General features: G+C 38.5%; 1 protein-coding gene across 5 annotated transcripts in view; it reads right to left on the bottom strand.

The window, feature by feature from the left end:
• RALGAPA2 (Ral GTPase activating protein catalytic subunit alpha 2) overlaps positions 1 to 18,727 on the bottom strand; it is a 275,841-nt gene that overhangs the window by 190,983 nt on the left and 66,131 nt on the right. For all 5 annotated transcript variants that reach the window (XR_004644914.1, XM_034764036.1, XM_034764035.1 and 2 more), the window contains 5 exons: positions 18,213 to 18,350; positions 14,966 to 15,114; positions 12,398 to 12,509; positions 6,516 to 6,753; positions 4,234 to 4,398 (listed from right to left, as the gene is read on the bottom strand). Coding sequence is in view for 4 of the 5 variants with exons in the window: in XM_034764036.1 (XP_034619927.1) it covers positions 4,234 to 4,398; positions 6,516 to 6,753; positions 12,398 to 12,509; positions 14,966 to 15,114; positions 18,213 to 18,350 (802 nt within the window). In the remaining variant the exon portion in view is untranslated. The remainder of the gene's footprint in view (positions 1 to 4,233; positions 4,399 to 6,515; positions 6,754 to 12,397; positions 12,510 to 14,965; positions 15,115 to 18,212; positions 18,351 to 18,727) is intronic.

Genomic DNA, 18,727 nt, shown 5'->3' with positions numbered 1-18,727 from the left:
TACAGTATCTACCATTCTTGAAGGCAAAGATTTTTTAAATTTTTATTATTGAGTTCCCGGCAAACCACTAACTGGCTTCCACTCCTGGGAGAGTCGTGTGTGTTTTCACTGACAGTGTCTCAGAGTTTAATGCCAGAAGGGACCATTAGATCATCTAGTCTGACCTCCTGTGTATCACAGGCCATTAATTTTCACCTAGTTACCCCTTTATCGAGGCCAATAACTTGAATTTGGCTAAAGCAGTCTTTGTTCCTGAAAAGCTCTTGAACTTTGCTCAATGACTTGGGGGGGGGGCAGAGGGAGATGGGTGCAGTACTGAAGGAATCAAAAGATTACAGCCTCAATGCTCCAATGACTCCTCAGCTGAGGAGAGGAAGAGCACAATTAGAAGCTGAAATGAAGTCACCATCGCATAAAAATGAATAAAAGGAAATGTTACTCACCTGTGCAGTAACTGGATTTTTTCAAGATGTGTCCCTCTGTGTGCACTGCACTCTAGGTGTGCATGTGCCTCCTGAGCCCCCAGTTGGAGATTTCTAGCTAGCAGTCCCTGTTCAGCACACACTCTCACTCTGTCCCTCCTTGTGGCAGACACCAAGCTTAGATAGGGGTGCATGGGCGAACTACACTCAGGTCTTTTTCTACTCTGTCATCATCTAAAGAATGACTGAAGCACAGAGAAAGGAGGGCAGGTAATGAAGAACCCACACACCTCAAAGAACTACAGTTACTGCACAGGTTGAGTAACATTTCCGTTTTTTCTTTGAGTAGTGGCTCTGTGACTTCTGAGCAATATCCCCCGCGGGGCTTGAGGGAGGCGGGGGGGGGGGGGGGTGTCCTTTGGAACAGGACCTAGAACTGAAGATAGTATCACAGAGCCGAGTGCCACATCGTATTTGATGGCATGGAGTGGGGTCTAATGCTCTGAAAATATATGGATTGAAGATCAGGTAGCAACTGTACATATCTCTATTGTGGCGGAAGAGACTATGCAGACCCTTAATAAATCTGGATGATACTGGGTGAGCAAAAATGGAGAATCCCTCCATCGGGGGATGGAAGGCTGGTACGGCAGCCAGGTGAACCTTGACTGAGCTGATGAATAATCTGGATGTCTTCAGATCCAGCACGTAATCCATGATGAAGGAAAGGGGAACCAACTCAGACCAGAGGTAGCAACCGCACCAGTGGACAAATCTCTTCTGTTTCTGCAGGTAAACAGTGAAGGCAGATGTCATGCTGTGGAATAACAGCTGCTGCACCGCTCTGGAGCAGGAAATCTCTATTTATGAGAACCTTCAGGAGTCAGGCTCTGAGATGTAGAACCACCAGGTTGGGCTGAATCGCGTGACCCACATCCTGAGACAGGAGATGGGGAACTGTCGGGAGCTTGATCAGTGGTTGTAGTTGGAGCTAAAGCAGGTAATGGTACCAAGGTAGTCTCAGTCAGGTAGGTACTATGAAAATAACTCTGGCCTTGGACTGCCTGATCCTGTTCATCAACCTTGGAATTAGGGGCATCAGAGAAAAGGCATAGAACAGACTCCTCTTCCATGGAACAAGGAGGGTGTCCCCAGGGAGCAAGGACCCAGACCTCCACTTAAACAGAAGAGAGAATACTTCCTGTTCTCGGAGTTGGCATATAGATCAATCTCTGGCTGTCCCCATCTCAGAATATGTCCTGGAGGACCTGCGGGTCCAGCTCCCATTTGTAGTCATGGATGCCTGTAAGGTAAGCTGCTAAAATCTGCATGTGATCTCTTGACCTGGCTCAGAGGGCAATTCAGGAAACGCTCCATTGCCAACAAGTCTGAGCCTTATCTCACTGTTCTTCCTAGCCCTGGACTTAAGGACTAATCAAAAGGAGCACTTCTGGGAGATATGGGACTCTTCCAGACAACAGAGCCACTTGGAGTCTCCATCGCTCACTGGCATAGCCTCCCAGCAGGAGAGACAACATTTGAAGCCTGGCAAACTAGGCACACCCCCTAAGAGAAGACAAGTCTCCCTGAGGAAGAGAGAAAACAGTCCTCTCACCTAAACTAAATATACTAACACTAACAACGACATTAAACTAACTTTAATAGAAAAAGTAAAGAGAAAGGCCAAGTATGCTCTAGGCAGACACACTAGTGTTGTCTCTCAGGCCGAGGCTGTAGAGAAAGAACTGAGGGTTGCTCTCAGTCTGCCACGAGGAGGCATAGGGCACATGCATGGGATGAACAGGCACAACTAGCTAGAAATCGCCAATCAAGGGCTCGAGAGGCGCATGCGCACCTGGAATGGAGCACTAATAGGGACACTACTTGAAGAAGAAATTGAAGTTATAACAAAGTGGTTAGGAGAAATTGAACCATCAACTTGTTTCTATTATGAGAGACTGAATTTCTGGTGATCTGACCTGGAGGACAGAGCCTAGTCCTGGAGCCTCCAGCAACAATATTGGACTGTCTCCAAATTCAACAATGAGATACCCATTTGTTATGAATGAGGAGAGATGCTGTGCAGTGGAATATCCCTTACTCAAAAGCAGTAATGAACATCTGCTGTGGCTGCTGCTTGATGGCCCATTGAACTGGAATGAGCGGCACTTGTGACCATCAAATCAGAGAAAGACAATCTATTATCTGGAATGTTTGAAAACCGTGTATTCTCTTCTGCATCTGGGGACTCAGGGAGACTCTTCCATCATCCTCACTCCCTGACCTGCCCTCACTCTCCTCTTATTTTTCTCATTTTCTCTTTCTTTATAGAAGAAACAGAGAAAAAGAATATGGGAGAACACCGAGCTACTGTATATACGTATTGAGCTACCATACATATTTACTTGGCCTTATTTTCAAAAATGCTGGGAACTCAGCACTGCTGAAAATCAGGTAACCTATTCAGGCACCTAAAATATGGATTTAAGAGCTTAATTTGGGTACCCATTTTTGAAAACTTGTGCTACAGATGTATATTTCACTTTACAGAAAATACAAAACAAATTTTAAAAAGGTTTCTATATTGAGAAAGTGTAAGATGTAATAAAGTATACAAAGGGATATAGGTATGGATGTTAAGTACGACTAAATACAAAGAATGATAATTTAAAAATATTTTCATAAAAAGATGACATTTTAGAATTATTAAAATAAGAGATTTTTCTTAGGTTGTAAAAATGATAGACTACTCCATAACTATTTATTAACTGTTTGATATTTTTACAGTTATACAAATACACTATTTTATGAAAATGGCTTAGTTTTGCAGCACTTTTTAATTGATTGTAGTAAGAGAATTCCCCAATAGTAGGTATTATATATTTCCTAATAGTCTGTAAACCACTCATTAATTTTCTTGTTTTACTTGCTTAATTTACAGGTACTATAACTGTTTAATGAAACTTTAAAGTATTTCTACACCTCCATATAATATTTACCAAATACTAAGTCGTGTAGTCCAGAATTTAGTATATACATAAAATAACCTATTCATAATGAATACACTAAAATATTTTCATACACAATCGTTCACCAAAAAAATCCAAGGGTGTTTTACAATTCAGATCTGGTAAAAGCAGCAAAGATTATTGTGAACACATACAATTTTAAAGCCAGAAAATACAATATCTTAATACCACACTAACAGGATTATTTTGCACAGAATATATGTAAACATCAGAAGGACATGATAATTTGGTTATTTGTACCAGCACTTGAATGCTTGAAAGTCTGAGCAAAGTTTTAAGGAATGAAGCCAACGTGTCTTGATTCACTAGTGAATGCTGACTTTTCCAGGGAAAAGTGGCCTGTGACGACATGAATTATTGCTTTTATAAAAAGTTATTCTAAATGTCTGAAAGGTAGTCATGCTGGCTAAAAAGTCCCATCTTGAATAAATACATTAGTATAGTATATCTATATAATTCACAATACTTAGCCAATCATTCTTTATTATCTAGCCCATTAAAAAAATACTCAACAAAATATTAAATCATTGTGTCCTACCTCAGTAATCAATAAATCTTTCCTATTTTCTATAATCATAGTATGTTTGACTAAAAGGATCCTGAAGTAAATAAAATTGACCTCTCTTTCAAGGTATAAGAAAAGTGAAGAAAAAGATTTAGAGACAAATTTGCAAACATTTGTTCCTAATTAAAAGTCACGAGAGTAGCTTTTAAATAATTTCAGTTCTATAAATGTTGATCTTTCAATTTATAATTAAGATGTAAAGTAGCCAGTGCCTAACCTGTTGCTCTTTGTCGGACTATGTTTCTTGCTTTCTCGACTCCTGGTGCTCCAGAGGTAGTAGCACTCCTGAATCTCATTGGTTCCACAACTTCAGGATGACTTCTCCAGCTTAATGAAAATGATCGTCCCACTGTAGTTGCCTTTTGAGGATCTGAGATGCCACCTTTTAGATAAAGAAAGCAAAAGCAAAATCAATCTAGAACATTTACAATTAATACTATGCTTACTACATAGAGTTAAGTGTTTCTACAAAAAGGAACTAAAATGGGACACGTTTTAAACCTATTATTTTTGGCAGAAAAATATTATTCAAAATAATTTAAGAGATGTCAACTGTGGAGAAGTTGTACCACAAAGCTCATGTGGTACAATTCCTCCCATTGTTTCTTCTTTCTATTCATTTTCTCAAATAACATAGTTATAGATAGTGTCATCGGCACAGAATGATGTACTGAAAGTTGAGCCATTAAATTGATTTATTTTCACGTACAGTAATTTGTCACTTGGCCAGAACTCAAAGTGCAGGACTTAATCAAGAGTCAAAATAGGTTTCTACAATAACACCGCATTGTACTGCGCGTTCCTTAATTTAAATTCAAGAATCAAGTCACTGGCATTGACAGTCCACCTTGCTCCCCCATCCAATTCCCTGATTTTCAGAATGTCTAAGTGTTAAGATTAATCTATGACCAAATTTAAAAATAAGGGGGCTAAAGTTCAGAACCTGTACCTCCCACTGATTTCAGTGGGTGCCTGGCATTTTTGAAAATCACGCCACTTATTTAGATGTCTAACTTTAGACACGTATTTTTTTTAATAAACTTGGTCTATAGGCTTCTAAACCCTATTCCTTTTATGGAGGTGGCAGAGAAAACTGTAAACTCATCACTAGACCTAAAAGCTTGCTAGTTACTTTTCTGAATCTCAGATTATTCATGGTCATCACCCAGGGCTGGCCTTTGGGAGTTGTGAAATTGGACCTCTGATTTTTGAGGGAGGCCCCAGAACCAATAAAGGCTTGAGGTAAGGGGTGGGCAGTACTGTCATTAAGCGTGTACGGTCAATGCAAGCTTCTCCCTGGCTAACTGCCTGCAGTTGAACTGGCTCATCTGCTGAGCTACCAGTGAGGCCTCTGCCCACACCTGGGGACATTTCAGTGGAGTTAGAAGCAGCAACCTTGTAAAGCAGACTAAACACAGAAGTGAGAGTAAGGGATTCCTGTGCTTTAATCCTGGTTCTAATATTAACTCTCTTTATTGTCTTGGGCAAATCTTAGGAATGAAATTCCGTGCTGTACCTCTAAGACACAATAAAGACCTTGCAGCCCAGAAGGAGGAGATGCTAAGATGACTAAGTCACCTTTGCACTCTCCTGATCCTAAGTTGCTTCAGGAGCTAGAGAGGCCTCTGATGTAATTTAGACAAATCTAGGGGTCTACCTAAATTATGACAACCTCCTGGGATTACCCTATGGGCTTTATCACTGCAGCACTGTATTCCTGCCCCCCTAAAACATGCTCCTCCTGGTGTCAGCCCTGACCCCTGGTTTGTGAGAAAGTCCTTGCAGGACAGCCTTAAGGCTATCTTCCATAGTGCCTGTGCCCAGTGAATAGTCCCCTGGCAAGTTATAGGCCTATAGGCCCTCTATGCTGTTCTGGCCCTTTTACCCAGCATAAGAGGGTTGGTGCATGGAAAGGGTCTCACCTTGGGTCTTTTTACCTTAGTTTTCCCACCTGTAAAATAGGAATTACATTTATCTACCTCACAGAGCTCTAACCATGTTCACTAAGATGGTTCAATTAGTTAATTATTGTAAATTGCTACGAAAGCAGTGTGAAGATTCACAAGACTGCACACAAAATCCTCCACTGACCCCCAGTCTCTTACTTAAACAGGTTTATTAAAATAAAATGCAATAAAATTAAACTATATTGAAAAGGATTTCTAGTGTCGGTGGCTATGCACAGATTCCAGCACAAGCAGCCATGCTCCATTCCTACTACTGCAGCAGAGACTGGTGTTAAGCCCCTAAACACCCATCCACATGTTTAAAAAGTTTTTATAAAAACAGATCAGTATAAGTATCTTACTAATGCAAATGCTCAATATTTTTGCATGAAATAATACTAAGTAAAATGGAGTGCATTTTTTCAAATGAATCTTTACAATGTGTAAAGAACCATAATGTTTAAGTTACACTTGAAAAATCTAATATAGTCCAACTAAGTTTGAGTATCTTAACTTATTTAACATAAAATACACTAAAGAAGAGAGACTTTACCTTTGCCTCTTTGTTTTTTTTCCTTTTGCTCACTTAGTTTATCCAGTGGTAAGTTTGTCATTTCAACTCCATACACCATTCTTGCTAACACTGCCGTTAGAGAATCCATGATGTTGGCCCATTCAGTTATCAGCTCCTCCCAGTCAGTAAGGGAAGACAGTACGCTGAGCAGCTCATCCCAGAGTTCTCGAGAAATGTAAACACTCAGATTTGCTCGGATCCAAGCCACAATAAGAGTCTGGGAAATAGGAAAGCAATGACATTTTGTACATTTCTAAAAAGTACAGAATTAAAAATTTGGAAATGCATGTCCGAAGACCAAGAGAATTTAGACTTTTTTAACAGCTTATCACCACATTTTTAATTTCCAGTCACTAACACGAGTTTTCTTTCTTTCCTTCTGTTATTCTTTACTTTCAGAAGTTGCCACTTCCTGAGGCTGTTAGTGAAAAATTATGAGGAACTATAAACAGAAAACACGGTTTCATGGGAGTTAAATGAGTTTAGCAGCTAACAAGAAAAGAACTATAAAAGAGAAAATTCTGCAGCAATAATGCCCCCTTATTTCAGCAGCCCATCAGGGCTTAATTCTGTGTGGGAGAGGGGGAAGGTTCAGGACTTTTGTCCATGGAATGTAGAAATGGGAAGGAGTAGCTCCCCTCTTTCACTTGGTTCTATCTTCCTTTCCCCTGCTTCTACAGGAAAAGAGACTGCCATGTCTTTCTTTCCCCACCACCGGAGCTGAAGAGCTGGCTGATACTGTAACAGTAATGATACAGGGCACTAAGAGCTGAGGAGAGTCACAGTAACTCAGATTGAGCAATCACCGCAAGATCATTTAGTCCTGAAAATAACGTGGGTGCCAGGAACGTTGATGCTGGGAGAATCAATGGGTTCGGCACTGGAGTTGAGGAGCACGTGTCATCAGCACTGTGTGAGGTGATGTCAGTACCAAGAGATTGGGATCAGTGAAGTGCGGAACATTGTCTCAAAGGCTACCAAGTGTGCTCAGTGATGGGTTTTTGCCAAGGTGACGGAGGGACTCAATTTAGACCTTTTGACTGAGTAGTGAGGAGATTTATGCCCCATTTTAATAGGTTCCATTAAGGGTAACCTCGGCCTGCACTCGCTGTGGAAATAACATTCGTTCCTACCCCTTTCAGATAACTGAGTAGAGGAGGACTTAGCTTCCCTACTGCTCTGATTGTTGAAGGGTCTGAACTTTTTGATGAACTGTGAGCCTTGGAGTCTTGGATCTGAGCTGCCACTTCCAGGAGCACTAACTGTGGAAACCTGGTTAACCTGTTCAGCCCTCGCTGGAGTGTTTTCTCTGGTTCTGAGGAGGCTCTCATGGAGCGCTCCTATCTTTTGTGTCCTCCTGGAGAAGGAATGACACATTGAGCATTTATCAGGCATGTGCCTTACATGAAATAGCTGCATCACAGGAGGGACAAGTTTTGAGCCCCTGGGACTTTGTTTTAGCCTGCTTTGCCCTTTATGCCTTCCGATGGAAGGGGGAGATACAATGGCACCTAGGGCACAGGATTGGCCTCAATGGACACTTCTCTGGCCAAAAGAATTTAGGGAGCATGCACACCAGAAGTGGAATACACATGCACAGTCACTCAAAGAAGAAAAGACGAATAATTACTTTCCATTTAAGAAATTCCATTAAATTATTCCATTTAAGAAATCTAATTACAACATAAACAATTAAAGGCTGGAGATGCTTGTATGGCCCCAGCAACCTTTAACTCCAACATGGAACTTTTTTTAAATACAGTCATTTAAAAAAATTGCTATAAATTACGTTTACATTAGAAATTAAATGCAAAGTTATATGAAACAGACATTTATACAACGGTACTGGTTTTTGGATGTGGCTCTACTGTGACTTCAGTTAATAATTAGCAACCCTTTCTTTATTGTAGATATTAATTTAACCAGTTTGTGGAAAGTATAGTTTGGAACAAAATTATAATGGAAAAGCACAGTCTATGCAGAAAATGAACATATAATAGCCAGAAGGTGGTGCTAGAGATCCAACTTTTCAAAGCTAAGGATGCTGATTAAAAGACGATAAAAGGTTACATTTATTTTTATATTTTGTCTTGAGCAATGTTTCTGTGTACTCAAAAAGAAGAAAAAATCTATTTTATATGTGTTGTTATGATTTTTTAAAAAAATATCACAGAAAAAAATTCCTTTCCAGCTCCTCCTCATTTTCTTTTTTCTATTGATTTCTGAGTATAGTTCCATTAAATTTTCTGACTCAGTTTTCCTTCCCTTCTGCTTGTATTCTTTTCTAGAAAAATACTTGATTTGGCTTACTGGATGTAACTTGAATGAATACTCAAGGAGCTAATAGAGGAGGTATCTGAGCCTCTAGCTATTATCTTTGGAAAGTCATGGGAGACGGGAGAGATTCCAGAAGACTGGAAAAGGGCAAATATAGTGCCCATCTATAAAAAGGGAAATAAAAACAACCCAGGAAACTACAGACCAGTTAGTTTAACTTCTGTGCCAGGGAAGATAATGGAGCAAGTAATTAAGGAAATCATCTGCAAACACTTGGAAGGTGGTAAGGTGATAGGGAACAGCCAGCATGGATTTGTGAAGAACAAATCATGTCAAACTAATCTGATAGCTTTCTTTGATAGGATAACGAGCCTTGTGGATAAGGGTGAAGCGGTGGATGTGATATACCTAGACTTTAGTAAGGCATTTGATACGGTCTCGCATGATATTCTTATCGATAAACTAGGCAAATACAATTTAGATGGGGCTACTATAAGGTGGGTGCATAACTGACTGGATAACCGTACTCAGAGAGTTGTTATTAATGGTTCCCAATCCTGCTGGAAAGGCGTAACGAGTGGGGTACCGCAGGGGTCTGTTTTGGGACCGGCTCTGTTCAATATCTTCATCAACGACTTAGATATTGGCATAGAAAGTACGCTTATTAAGTTTGCGGATGATACCAAGCTGGGAGGGATTGCAACTACTTTGGAGGACAGGGTCATAATTCAAAATGATCTGGACAAATTGGAGAAATGGTCTGAGTTAAACAGGATGAAGTTTAACAAAGACAAATGCAAAGTGCTCCACTTAGGAAGGAAAAAATCAATTTCACACATACAGAATGGGAGAAGACTGTCTAGGAAGGAGTACGGCAGAAAGGGATCTAGGGGTTATAGTGGACCACAAGCTAAATATGAGTCAACAGTGTGATGCTGTTGCAAAAAAAGCAAACATGATTCTGGGATGCATTAACAGGTGTGTTGTGAGCAAGACACGAGAAGTCATTCTTCCGCTCTACTCTGCTCTGGTTAGGCCTCAGCTGGAGTATTGTGTCCAGTTCTGGGCACCGCATTTTAAAAAAGATGTGGAGAAATTGGAAAGGGTCCAAAGAAGAGCAACAAGAATGATTAAAGGTCTTGAGAACATGACCTATGAAGGAAGGCTGAAAGAATTGGGTTTGTTTAGTTTGGAAAAGAGAAGACTGAGAGGGGACATGAGAGCAGTTTTCAGGTATCTAAAAGGGTGTCATAAGGAGGAGGGAGAGAATTTGTTCACCTTAGCCTCTAAGGATAGAACCAGAAACAATGGGTTTAAACTGCAGCAAGGGAGGTCTAGGTTGGACATTAGGAAAAAGTTCCTAACTGTCAGGGTGGTTAAACACTGGAACAAATTGCCTAGGGAGGTTGTGGAATCTCCGTCTCTGAAGATATTTAAGAGTAGGTTAGATAAATGTCTATCAGGGATGGTCTAGACAGTATTTGGTCCTGCCATGCGGGCAGGGGACTGGACTCGATGACCTCTCGAGGTCCCTTCCAGTCCTAGAATCTATGAATCTATGTTAAGAAATTAACAGAATCACAGTATCCTGAAACTTTATAGATTTCACACACAATGTTGTGCCACAATGTGCTATTTAAATTACTTTCATAAGCTATAGGAAAATTTCTTACTAAAAAGAAATTAAACATAATTGGTAGGGGGAATGTTATTGTCAATCTCCTATAAGACTATTTTTAAAAAGGAAGTTAAGATTACTATTTTGATGGTGGAATTTCATCATCATTTTAGGAAGGAATAGGCACTCAATTCGCTTGTAAATCCAGAAACATACATAGACCAATTTGGTGTCTAAACACTTTAAATAATATGACTGATACCAGAGAATTCTCTAAATCTGAAATAATTAGAAACAGAAATACATCATATATCCATCAATTTAGGAGTCCAAGTAGACCAATTTATACACAAGACAAAAGTTGTCCTATTCACATTGAGGTGACTGACTAATCTCGAATAGCTTCTGACATGTAACATGCAACAGTGTATAAAGATACACAGGTAAGGCACCCAAACAAAATTAACTCTGTCCTACAATGATGTCACAAGGGACAGAAAAATAAAACATCTTTAAAAATTTGTTTCATCTATGCAGCCTGAGGCAACAAACGTTAAAATGACTTAATCTTCATCATTATGGTTATTGCTTAGGGTCACAATATGGTCGAGTTAAGGGTGTTTGGGTGATTTAACTCATTTTTCACCTTAATGTATTTAGATTTCTATTAAATGTAACAATTTTGAATTTCCTGGGTTTATGCATGCTTGGTTTTGGGTTAATTACAACATCCTTGTAATGTTTTCACTTGTAAATTACTGACACATACTCTTCACCTTATATCCATCTTAATTATTTTGGGTGGTACTGTTGGGATTTTTTTGTTTGTTTGTTTTGTCTAAAAATTATGCAGAACATGTTTTAATTTTTCATCAATCCAAAAACTTCCAAAGATCTTACTGAGTGAATAACTGTGAAGGTTACTGATGAAGGAAATTTATGAAAGCTGGAGTATAGCTCCTAGGTTGCCAATATGACTCATATGAACTTGCTGAAAAATTCTACACTTGTTCGTAAAACGCTTTATTTATGAAACCTGAAATAATTCATTGATACGGAGAATTATCAGCATGACAAAAAGCACAGGGTGCAAAGCTCCTCCACGCAAGCTCAGGATGAACATAATGCTAGACATAAAAACTCTGAGATACACAGTGCACAGACCTAGATATTTATTATACCTTAGGATATAACTACTTACTAGATGACTTATGAATATTTTTCTCTGGTTCAGCATAATGCAGCATTTTGGCTCGCTAGATATTAATTTACCTTTAGGAAACAATTACAAAAAGCTCAGATTTTAGAGACAATGATTAGAGTAGTCCTGCAAAGATACAGCTGTCCTACAAAAGGGGCATGTCTTGACTATGGTACACTTTATATGCTATTTTATTAAAGTATCCAAGTTAAGTTCATATGAAAATAAATATTGTGTGACCACAAGGGGGCAAAATGAACTACCATGATGACTAAACAACAGAAAACCTACCCAGCACATGTAAATAAGGGATCAGTGAAACATAAGGGAAATGCAAATTTTGAGTACATCCTGTACCTTGCAATAGTAACAAAAGCAGATCCTGTAACAACAACATACAACATCTGCAGGTCTGTCTGCCTACTAAAATATACAAGTATACCGGACAGACTGACAGACCTGCTCAAGTCTTCCTCTAGTGGCTACATTCTACAAAGGATAGAGTACCCGATAACCTAAACTGTACTATTAACAAGAGTCAATATTTTATGGGTTATAGATAGTATTTTTTGTAATACAGTGCAATATTTAAATAAAACCATACCTTTTTGAATGGCATAAAATTATATCATGAAAAACCCACTTCTGATATAAAATAAACTGTCATTGAAATTTATTTTCCATTCTTTGAAAACACTTTTAAAAGAACAAAAATAGCACTCCATTTCAGTTTTACATTTTCTTATCAAAAAGAAAGGCACTTACCCTGAAAAGTAATCCTGCCAAGCTTTGAGCAAACATGTCTTTTACTTGGTTATCCTTCGGCTTCTGCATGACACCTTCTGTTATTCGCAGGAGTATTTGTAACATCTGTTCCCTGGTACCAAAATAAAACCTCACATTTCAATTACAAGTTTTATTAATCTTACTTGTTCAGTTTCTAGATATGAAAACCACTCTTAATTCATTGATAAAGTCTCTCAAACTGATAATGTGACAATATTCAAAAACACTTTGTAAGTCACCTTTAAGACAACCTTATCTGTATGTGGAGACTTATGTTGAGGATAATCACTTTTGGAGCACCTCACAGAGGAAAAAAAAACAAACTTTCAATTTTAGAGGAAGCCAAGTCAGGAGTGGAAGTAACAGCCTGGTCCCCAAAGTCAAGGTCGAGAAAGTATGAAATCGCTATCCCCAAATATTTCCAAGGCACAGCTCATTGTGAGCACAGGGAGAATTGAATGTACTGAAGGATGATAACTCTTTATTATACACTAAGGACATTACTAGGCATTGAAACTAAATGTTTCCATAAGCTGACAAAAATGTGACAAAAACTACAGAATGATAGATCAGTGGAGCTGGTAGCAGCGATTAAGGTTGCCTGACTCTTTCCATTATAAGACCCCCTTTTCAATTGCTTATAACTTTGCCAAACTTCAGGGAAACTTTTTGGGAAAATGGTTGGGGAAAATATATTGTTTTGCAGACATTACAAAATTCTTGAGACCTGTTCTTTGAGCAGCTCTCGCTCCTCATGCTTTGGAGCAGGAACTTGAAATCTGGCAGGGGTAGCCTTTGTGTCAAAGATGTACCTTTTACTATTCGGCCCAAATATGTCCAAGTTATAGGATTTTAATCAATCAGTTTCCACATACTCAGTAGACTTGTTAGAGGTTTGCAGGCAAAATCTCTGACGATGCCCCATCCCCACAAAGTGACTGAGCATACTCCATCCTCTCACAGCTTAGTGCTGACCAGACTGCACATGCAATCTGGGCCAGGGACCAGACCCAAGAGCAGAGACCCTCCTTCTCAACGACCCCTTGCTGGCATCTAAGCAATGTAGAGGAGGTAGAAATCTGAGTCAAATGTTGAGGGACAAAAACTGAACCAGGGGGGAAGGACAGGAGTAGATTGGGACAAGGAATCTGGTGGGACTGTATCATGACAAAGCACACACACATGAAGGGGCGGAATTAAGGTTGCACATCCTAATTTTTGAGTGCTTGATTTCGCAATTGGCTGAGTGAAGCAAGGTCTTACACTCAACTCAATGGCATTCCTATCTGTCTGCCTATAATGCAATAACTTTTGAATACAGAGTCCAATCAATTCCAAAATTTAAGGGAATGTTCTAGGTATCTATGGCTATAACCCTATTGATCTGATGAAAATTGGAAAAGCCAAAAGGGGGAAATGGGGACACATCACACATGGAGCTCCTGTCATCTGGTTAGCAGAGCCAGCAGCTTCAGCCACCTTTATGCACGCCTACAGATCAAAGAACCAGTTCATGACAGCCATTAACACATTCCAGCACCCCCCCATTTTAGCTCTGCCCATCTTCCCAATACAGATTTAAACTCTGAAAGATTTCTCTCCCAGACTGTAAAGAAAAGAAATAAGAATGAGGGTGAGGTGACAGGATGGTAGTATACACAGAGGGGGGAAAAGGGGGCAGAGTCCCTAGCATGGGGAGCAGAGCACCTCACGTGGTGGTGTGAATTGGGGGATGGGGAAAGTCAGATACATACAGACCATTACAGGTGTGGGGGGGGTAATGTGGGGCATACTGAGACCCTGACATGAGGGAGGGGTTGCTAGGTGTTCCAGAAATAGAGTGAGATGGGAGGGTAGTGGCACAACAGGAACTTTTGGAGGGGAGGGGGAAATGGAAGGATGCACTTGGCCTAGAGAAGCAACGAAGTGTGTGACCCTCTAATAATGTTCTTTTACCAATTTTGTGTGTGTAAACTTTTACATATATTGACAAACAAAATTAGTCCAATTAGCATTAGAAAGACAAGCATGTGTTTATTTTAAATTCCACTGATTGATTAAATGTACAGTTAGGTGCACGTGTGCGCAAACCCATGCAAACATGCACACATTTGCATGTATTTAGTGATTATAAAGCATCTGGCAGCCCTAGCTAGCCACAGAATGTGTATAGTGAGAAAAGCTTTCTTAAATTAGTTTTTAACTTATCTATACTAAGCATTTCAAGATTTGAATAAACTGTATTATTAAAAGTTGAAAATTTAGTTTGAACAAGAATCAAATTTGAGCTAAGAACAGTAAAACGGAAGGTTACATGAGCAAAAACTTTAAACAAAAATCTCACATTCAGTATTTTAGGAATCTTCCCCCCAGTGGAATCATGAACCTTCTTACAGAATAGGTACAATCTTATCATACTTTTTACAAAGGTACAAAAAGAAACATTAAAGAACTAAAATGTTACGGAAATTCCTTCATCTTTTTTCAATTATTCAGTCTTAAAATTCTAGCGGCGGTTATACTATTAATTAATTTAGTAAAACTTACCACGTCTTTTTATTCATTGAAAGTTCCATTATCATGTGCCTAAAAATACTCAAAACTGCTTTGCAAGCATCAACTTGTTCCTTCAGGAGAGCAGGGACTTCGGCACATGGTTCCAATAAAAAAACATTTGCGGAGTTCGTCAAAAACACCTTGAAAACAAAGCATTTTAATTAGGAAAAAATAAGTTTATACACTATCAAACAAGACCAACGGTTAACTTTCAAAACAAACATTTTTTCCTCTTCTAACCAAGCCCTTATCTTTCCTTAAAGAAGGATATGTAATATTATCTAACACACTATTTTCTTTAAGTTCTCCCACACCATTTAAAAGAAGAGAGTCATGTTATATTCACTATTATAGAAAAAATATAACATATTCTTGATCTTTTAGATGCTTGTCTTTTCCATGCTACCCCATGGGGGTATTCCTCCCCTCCCAACCCATTTGCTAACTATACATATTTAAACAATGGCCACCCATATTTTTGATCATTTACATTCAGCACCGGCAAATGTACAGATTTCTGAGTAATTCCCAACTCCACAGGTATAGAAACAGTGTCTAACTGTCTAATGTTCTAACGTCTCTAGAACTGGTGTCTGGTTCTGCAAGATAGGAACACACAGTTAATATGAAATTTTTAAAAAAGAAAGAGAGAAGTCCAATTGTTCACAAGGTAATCCATGAAAATGCTCAACTCCTCTAACAATTGCTTTCTGACATCTGAGAGCACAAACAAAAGGAGCTTTATCCAAACTCTCCTTCAAAAAAAAAATCTGGAATTATTGTTTACATGAACCAGAACTCCATTTTTGCACAGCAAGAGAAGGTACACGGTGGTTTCTGGCATGTAAATGCATTCTGACCACTTTAATTGAGTGTCCTCTTTTAGGATCCAATCCAACATCTGTAAGGTTAATGAAAGGACTCCCACTGACCTTAATTTAAGTTGGAGGGCCATTAACTAGGATCATTTTCTCAAAACACAGCCATCAAAGACAGCATTTTGAAACTGGAATGACAGCATATTAGCAGAAAAGGTCTTTCATCACAGACTACTTAAGCAGGTCATTTATTGCTAGGTACACAGAATGGGACCCCAGAAAGTCCCAAAGGCTAACCCAGAGTAATTAGGGTTACTGTACATTTAGCCATTTTTTTAATGGAGTTCAAAAGAAAGGAGGTGATGAAGAAACTGCATAAACCAAATTATGTTTTTCCTTGAAAAACAAAATATAGCTCCATGGACTACAAATCTTTAGTTTGGATTAAAAGCTGGGGTAAATTGCATTACTCATATATGACACAGTCTCTTTTGTGTCCCTTACATTTTGCAACACCTAACTCTCTGTTGAGCTGCTTTACTACTGCAGTGAATTTTACCTGCTCAGTTAGTTGCTGTCGTGCTCAGAATGTCACCTCCTGATTGTTGATATTGCAAGTAGATTTGTCTTTAAATTCTAGATAGCTAGCTCTGTGACCTTCCTCTGACATATTTGTTTCTTGGCTGATCATCTTGACTTATATATACTAGTAATATTAATCTGCCTGACTGAATTTTATGCTTTCCCTATCAAGTATTTCTGCAAAGAGATAAGAAAAAAAGTTCATATTTTGATCAACAGATACTTCCTTTCTATGGGTATTACAAGATATCCAGTTCATAGCTACTACTTCTGCTGATCCTACCTGTATGATCCCTAAGCTGTACAGGTGACTGAACACTATAACCTAATAAAAGCTGCGTCACTTCAGTTATCTGGTCAGATATGCAGACTGAAAAGGGAGAGACTCAGATCAGCTGAAGTGAGCACAGTGCAGTTGCATGCCCCAAAACAATTCAGGCTGTAGAGAGAAAATAATAAAACTTTCTCTCAGCTATTTGGGCTACATGAAAGTTGTCCTATGCTGCTTACCATGCTAAATACTAGATAATATCCTTAAAATCACCAGGATTCTACTGTTCACGTCCTCTGAATAATCAGTAATGATACAGGTTTCCTATCTGCTGGGATGGAGAGTCCAGCTGTTTGGAATATAGTGGGAGACCAATATAAAAACAACACTTTCTGAAGGGCGGGATTTTTGGGGGAAGCAAACTTACACACCACACATTTCAATTTCTTAATATTAATAGTATGACTAATTTTTACTTGTGCACATGGTTCAGAATTATAAAGCGATTCTATATAATCTCTGGCTTAATTATTACATAACATTTAAGGAAACATCAAAAACTAACTGAAAAAGTCAAATTGACAAAAAAGAAACTAGGCTTCTTTTGTACTTACAGCAGCAATAACAACATGGATCTACACAAAAGCATATTTTGTCACTTTTCAGTATAAATTCACCCTTTAAACTTCACTTTTTTTGTTTATTTTATCACCAGAACCCTCTAAAATAATCTCTCAGCTCTGAATTCCAATATCGTAGGCAGGTCTGAGACCATCACCTACTATTAAGGTTGCCTGGCACTTCCCATTATAAATCTTGTTTTCGATTGTTAATGACTTTGTCATAACATAAATAAATAAATAAGAAACCCAACCTCTAACCATCTGGGCTGAAATTTTTCAGGTCAGGTGTCTTCGCCAGGCTGAATAGTTTTGGAAATTTTCAGCCAAAATGATTCCGCCATTTTGAGAACGAGGCTAGTAAAAATTATATTATTTTGCCCACGTTAAAAGATTTTGGCAACCTTTCATTTGAAATACTCTAACACCCCCATGCTTTGGAGCAAGAACTTGAAATTTGGTAGGGAGGAGCCATTGTGTCAGGGATCAATCTTTTGCCATGTTTGTGAAAGTTTGCTCAAATTTGGCCAAGTTATAGGCCTTTGAAAAATTGCAGTTTGCACATGCTCAGTAGAGACTTGCTAGAGCTTAGCAGCTGACTCATCCTCATTGTTACTAGTGCTGAGAAGACTGAACATGCAAATGAGTAAGCTTTTTTTTTACCCTATAAATGCCCAAATGACTTCATGAATTTTACTTAAATTTACCCCAGAAACATTCATCTTTGAGCAAAGATTAGGTGAATATTTCAGAAAGTTATAAGCATGTGAAAATTGACTTAGAATGGAAACTGCTTTGCAGCCTTTAGTACAGCAATTGGAAACCTTATATTCCTTTGATATCTTTGTAAAAAAATGTCCCTTCTGCTGACTTCACAAATAATTTAATGGAATCATTACAAATTTATTTTTAAATTGATAACCTAATTTTCTCTCTATATACCATACCTGTAATGAAGCCTGAGCACCAGCTTTAACATTCTTGTCTTCATCTTCTAGTATACATCCTCTGCTAACAGCATTAGAGAAGGAGTAAGTTCTTCCCCAACTGGAAGATCTTTTATGTCCAGAATGACCAGAGGCAAGCTTTCAAAAACACAAGTAAATTAGCAATACAGGATTATAAAAGATGGATTCCTATACAGATCATATAAAAGCCAAAAAATAATAATTTTTAAACAGTCATAGGTTCTGTGCTATTAATAGTTACTCTTATTCAGAGATCTAATTTGTATAGGGTATAAGGGCAGTCCATATTACCTTAAAAATATTTAATAATGCTTTTCATAACCCATTCAGAGCTGTAAAATTTCCCTTTTAATTTTTTTTATAAATAAAAAAATTATTAGTTGAATATTAAGCTTTCTGTGAAACAGCCTAAGCAAAGACTGGTACTATAAGTATTTTTATATTCTAACTCTTGTTCCCCAATGAGCAGAAATACCCTTTTAAATAACTTCACA

This window comes from Trachemys scripta, chromosome 3 (assembly GCF_013100865.1).
Source record: "Trachemys scripta elegans isolate TJP31775 chromosome 3, CAS_Tse_1.0, whole genome shotgun sequence".
Lineage (NCBI taxonomy): Eukaryota > Metazoa > Chordata > Testudines > Emydidae > Trachemys > Trachemys scripta.
Note: the sequence above shows the minus strand (reverse complement) of the source record. Positions and strands in the feature narration are given on the sequence as shown.